This window comes from Sapajus apella, unplaced genomic scaffold (assembly GCF_009761245.1).
Source record: "Sapajus apella isolate SASKATOON/1434 unplaced genomic scaffold, GSC_monkey_1.0 scaffold36, whole genome shotgun sequence".
Classification (NCBI taxonomy): Eukaryota; Metazoa; Chordata; class Mammalia; order Primates; family Cebidae; genus Sapajus; species Sapajus apella.
The window spans coordinates 32,996,286-33,002,399 of record NW_022436976.1 but is presented as its reverse complement, the minus strand read 5'-3'; the positions used below and the strand labels follow the sequence as shown (position 1 = coordinate 33,002,399).

Here is a 6,114-nt window from a genome sequence, read left to right as displayed (position 1 = left end):
TCTCTTGACCTCGTGATCCACCGGCCTCGGCCTCCCAAAGTGCTGGGATTACAGGCTTGAGCCGCCGCGCCCGGCACCTATGTTTTCTTCTAAGAGAAACAATCTTAGCTCTTATATTTAGGGCTTTGATCTATTTTGATGTAATTTTTCTACATGGAGTGAGCTAGGACTCTGCCTTTATTCTTTTGTATGTTGATGTCCACTGGTCCCAGCATCATTTGTTGAAAAGCCTATTCTTTAACCCATTGAATTATCTTGGCATTCTTGTCAATATCAGTTGACCATGAATGTACGAGTTTATTTCTGAACTCTGAATTCTAGTTAATTGGTCTATGTGCCTGTCCTTATGCTAGTCTTGATTACTATAGTAATCAAGGTCTTTCAACTTTGTTTTTTTTCCCCCAAGATTGTTTTGGCTATTCTAGGTGTTGGGTTTCCACATGAATCTTAGGATAAGCTTGTCTTGTTTGTTTGTTTGTTTGTTTGTTTGAGACAGAGTGTCACTGTATCACCCAGGCTGGAGTTCAGTGGTGCATTCTCGACTCACTGCAACCTCCGCCTCTTGGGGTCAAGTGATTCTCCTGCCTCAGCCTCCTTAATAGCTGGAACTACAGGCATGCACCACCATGCCCAACTGATTTTTATATTTTTAGTAGAGACAGGGTTTTGCCATGTTGGCCAGGCTGGTCTCGAACTCCTGGCCTCAAGTGATCCTCCCACCTTGGCCCTACCCTATTTTTTTTTTTTGGAGACGGAGTTTCGCTCTTGTTACCCAGGCTGGAGTGCAATGGCGCGATCTCGGCTCACCGCAACCTCCGCCTCCTGGGTTCAGGCAATTCTCCTGCCTCAGCCTCCTGAGTAGCTGGGATTACAGGCACGCACCACCATGCCCAGCTAATGTTTTGTATTTTTAGTAGAGACGGGGTTTCACCATGTTGACCAGGATGGTCTCGATCTCTTGACCTTGTGATCCACCTGCCTTGGCCTCCCAAAGTGCTGGGATTACAGGCGTGAGCCACCGCGCCCCGCGGCCCTACCCTATTTTTAAAAAATAGTTTTCTCAGCTTTGTACTCATGTCTGATGCATCACTCATATTTGTGATGCTTTAGTTGGTTTCGAGCTTCCTAAGTTCCTGAGGTCTAACTCTCACCATCCCTGACTGATAGAACCCCCTGCTGTGTAATACCCAATGTGTCCTCTATTTTAGTACTAAAGGGACTGGATGTAACGTTTGTTTCAGTGTTTCTCTTTTACTGTTTCTTGAGAACATGGATCACAGATTGTATTCCACTACCTTATTACGCAGTGTCTTAACATATGAGAGACGCTAGGGAAATACTTGTGGAATGAGTAAATGAATGTTTTGTTCTTTGCTTTTCTGGAAACTAATTTGTTGGCTTTTATGTTTTTTTATTTTTCCCTGGGCTGCAAGGAGGAAGCATCTCCCTATTCCTTACTCGATATCTGCTTGAATTTCTTGACTACTCACCTTGAGAAGTTCTGTTCAGCCAGACAAGATGGAACATTGTGTCTGCAGGAACCTGGAGTATTCCCACAGGAGGTGGCTGATCGACTGCTTCGGACCATGGCTTTTCATGGTAAAAAAAAAAAAATAAGCAGAGGAAACAAAAATTATGTGCTGTTAATTGGCATTGGATTTTCGACTGCTACAGTGGCCATTTAATTATTTTCTTAGAAATAACTGAGAAGGCCAAATGAGCCTGATTCCAGGAATAGGAATTCATTTATTTTTAACCTATCTTGCCTCTTAGTGTGTAATTTAGAATAAACATTTTTCATTTTTTTTTTTTTCTTGACAGGGTCTCACTCTGTTACCTATGCTGAGTGCAGTGGTGGAAACACAGCTCACTGCAGCCTCAACCTCCTGGGCTCAAGTGAGCCTCTCACCTCAGGCGTGTGCCACCACCGCTGGCTAATTTCAACATTTTTCATTTCTAATGGGACAAACCTTTCTTTCTTTCTTTTTTTGTTTTTTGTTTTTTCTTTACTCTGAGAAGTCTTTTTTGTTTGTTTGTTTTTTAAGAAACAAGGTCTTGTTCTGTTGCCCCGGCTGGAGTGCAGTGGCACGAAACTCCTGGGCTCCTGTTATCCTCCTGATTCAGCCTCCTGAGTAGCTGGGACTACAGCTTGGCTAATATTTTTATTTTTATTTTTATTTTTATTTTTGTAGAGGTAAGGTCTTGCTCTGTTGCCCAGGCTGGCCTTAAACTCCTGGCCTCATGCAATCTTCCAGCCTTGGCCTCCCAAAGCACTGGGATATAGGCATGAGCCACCACGTTCAGCTGAGAAGTCATTCTTATGTCAGGAATAACTCCTATGACTTATATCCATTTAGAGATTTGCCAGTATGAAATACCTTACACCTTCATTTGACACTGGGAGGATCATTATTGTTCTGGAAAAACTAATTTCTGCTTTTGACCTTTGTAATGGGAAATCACAGCCAATTTAGTACTTTGGTTTTCAAAAACCAATTCTGAGGCTGGGCACGGTGGCTCATGCCTGTAATCCCAGCACTTTGGGAGGCCGAGGCAGGTGGATCACAAGGTCAGAAGTTCAAGACCAGCCTGGCCAAGATGGTGAAACCCCATCTCTACTAAAAATACAAAAATTAGCTGGGCATGGTGGCACACGCCTGTAGTCCCAGCTACTCGGGAGGCTGAGGCAGGAGAATTGCTTGAACCCAGGAGACGGAGGTTGCGGTGAGCCGAGATCGCGCCATTGCACTCCAGCCTGGGTAACAAGAGCGAAACTCCGTCTCAAAAAAAAAAAAAAAAAATTAACAAATGAGCAAAGGATAACAAGCTTGTTAGGACTAAGAAAAACAAAACAAACAAACAAACAAAAAAAATTAGCCAGGCACAGTAGCAGGCGCCTGTAATCCCAGCTACTTTGGAGGCTGAGGCAGGATAATTGCCAGGCAGCAGAGGTTGCGGTGAGCCAAGATCGCGCCACTGCACTCCAGCCTGGGCAATAGAGTGAGACTCCGTCTCAAAAAAAAAAAAAAAAAAAAAAGACAAAAACCAGTTCTGAAAATCAGCTGGGAAGGTCTTATCTGTGTAGTTTTGCTTATGCATGGAGTATATTTGTTACCTCAAGTTTTAATTTGAAAGAGATATACCTTTATATCTTTACAGTTTGTAAACTCGTAAGTATGGAATATGATTTGTTCACAGCTATAGAATAAAAATTTGGCAATAATAATAGCTATCATTTATTGAATGCCTATGTACCAGGCATTTTACATAGATTTTTGTGGGATTTTCTCAACTCTACAAGGCAGCTATTATCATTACCATTTACATTCAGATAAACTGAGGTTCAGAGAAGTAACTTGCTGAGGGTCATACTGTAAGTAAATAGTGGAGTACTAATTCATGTGCAGATTTGTCCAATATTAAATATATGCTCATCCCATGTGCCACACAGCCTTCCTACACCTATATTAGAGATATCCCTGCTCCTGGATGCCAGATATGGTTTATACTTTGCTGTGACTTTATATATATGTATAAAACTATCAAGTATAAATGCAAATATTGTGTTCCAAGGAAGAGTAGGATGAAATGAGGCTGTAACTGAGGCATTTTGGAATAATTTAGGAAAGAAGAAGACCTCTACATTCCTTGGTTTTCACAAAGTTCCTCATGCCCGCAATCTCTTTGAATTTTTCTAACCTGTCACAGGAACGAGGGTAAATTTCAGTAAGTGTTATATATGTTAAAGTTAAAAGTCCCTTGGAAAGCTGCACAACGGTTTAAGAGATTATGCCAGTGCTAGCATTTCTTTCTAATCTCAATTTAACAATTATCCTCAGTATATTATTATATATGTATTTATTTTGAGATGGAGTCTTGCTCATTTTCCCAGGCTGGAGTGCAGTGGCACACTTTCAGATCACTGCAACCTCTGCCTCCTGGGACTACAGGTGCCCACCACCATGCCTGGCTAATTTTTGTATTTTTAATAGAGATGGGTTTTCACCATGTTGACCAGGCTGGTCTCGAACTCTTGACCTCAGGTGATCTTCCCAGCTCAGCCTCCCAAAGTGCTGGGATTACAGGCATGAGCCACCACACCCAGCCAGTGTTCAGTATATTAGATTAAAAAAAGAAAACAAGTCTTGTAAATCAAAAGAAGAACTGCTAAGGCTTTAATTTTGCCAGATTCAGTTACCCTTTTGAAATGTAACTACTGATAGTTAATAATAGTAACTAACATTTATTGAATGCTTATTATTATATGTCATACACTGTAGCAAATGCTTTATATGGATAAGATAATAGGACTGGGTTTTAAAAAGCAAGTCTAGCTGGGCGCGGTGGCTCACGTCTGTAATCCCAGCACTTTGGGAGGCCGAGGCGGGTGGATCACGAGGTCAAGAGATCGAGACCATCCTGGTCAACATGGTGAAACCCCGTCTCTACTAAAACTACAAAACATTAGCTGGGCATGGTGGCGCGTGCCTGTAATCCCAGCTACTCAGGAGACTGAGGCAGGAGAATTGCCTGAAGCCAGGAGGCGGAGGTTGCGGTGAGCCGAGATCGCGCCATTGCACTCCAGCCTGGGTAACAAGAGCGAAACTCCGTCCCAAAAAAAAAAAAAAAAAAAAAAAAAAAAGCAAGTCTAACTAAATATTTGTCCTTAGAGTAATGTCTTGGAGAGGCTACATGCTTGAAATGTATTTTCTTTTTTTTTTTTTTTTTGAGACGGAGTTTCGCTCTTGTTACCCAGGCTGGAGTGCAATGGCGCGATCTCGGCTCACCGCAACCTCCGCCTCCTGGGTTCAGGCAATTCTCCTGCCTCAGCCTCCTGAGTAGCTGGGATTACAGGCATGCACCACCATGCCCAGCTAATTTTTTTGTATTTTTATTAGAGACGGGGTTTCACCATGTTGACCAGGATGGTCTCGATCTCTTGACCTCGTGATCCACCCGCCTCGGCCTCCCAAAGTGCTGGGATTACAGGCTTGAGCCACCGCGCCCGGCTTGAAATGTATTTTCTACCTCTTTTCAGACTGCCTTCAGATGAGGAAACTGAGGATCAGAAAAATAACTTGTTGCCCCTAATTGTGTTACCCCAGTGTGATTACCTGTCTTATTCATCAAGCAGGGTTCTGAATTATTTAATCTCTTTATAAAATTATATCCATTGTCAAACAAGATTGATACTACTGAGAAAATGCAAAAGAACATGTTGCCAGTTCTTGTCTGAACTTGTAAAAGTTGCTTTATACATTTTTCTGTGTGTTTGAAAATATTTATACTGGGAAAAAAGTTATTTGGTTGACACTTCTATTTTTTATATTACTATTACTATTTTTTTCTTGAGACAGAGTCTCACTCTGTCACCCAGGCTGGAGTGCAGTGGTGCCATCTCCGCTTACTGCAACCTCCGCCTTCTGGGTTCAAGCAATTCTCCTGTCTCAGCCTCCTGAGTAGCTGAGATTACAGGCATGTGTCACCACGCCTGGCTCATTTTTTGTATTTTTAGTAGAGATGGGGTTTCTCCATGTTGGTCAGGCTGATCTCGAACTCCCAACCTCAGGCGATCCACCTGCCTGAGCCTCCCAAAGTGTTGGGATTACAGGTGTGAGCCATGCACCCAGCAATATTATACTTTTTAAAATAACATATTGATTCTAGAAAATACTTAACATATACATTTAAAATGTTTTACTTATTTACTCAATTCAAAAAATTAATGATATTGGTAGCAGTCTTCTTTGTGTGTGTTAAAAAATTTTCTTTTTCTTCATTTATTTTTATTTTTTGTAGAGACAGGGTCTTGCCATGTTGCCCAGGCTGGTCTCAAACTCCTGCCCTCAAGGTAGCTTCTTGCCTTGGGCTTCCAAAGTGCTGAGATTACAGGTGTGAACCAACATGCCCCGCCTTTTTTTTTTTTTTTTTTTGAGATGGGATCTCACTCTGTCGCTCAGGCTGGAGTGTCGTGGTATCTTCTTAGCTCACTGCAATCTCTGCCTCCTAGGTATTCTCCTGGCTCAGACTCCCGAATATCTGGGACTACAGGCACCCAACACCACACCCAGCTAATTTTTGTATATTTTTTTTTTTTTTTTTTTTTTTTTTTTT

The 6,114-nt window shown here is 42.0% G+C and overlaps 1 protein-coding gene across 1 annotated transcript in view; it reads left to right on the top strand.

Annotated features, from left to right (window-relative positions):
- Window positions 1-6,114, top strand: part of ZYG11B (zyg-11 family member B, cell cycle regulator) — a gene marked incomplete at its 3' end in the record, with an annotated part of 89,120 nt that overhangs the window by 30,449 nt on the left and 52,557 nt on the right. Inside the window, exon 2 of the mRNA XM_032296358.1 lies at window positions 1,434-1,599. Within this exon, the coding sequence (XP_032152249.1) occupies window positions 1,434-1,599 (166 nt within the window). The remainder of the gene's footprint in view (window positions 1-1,433; window positions 1,600-6,114) is intronic.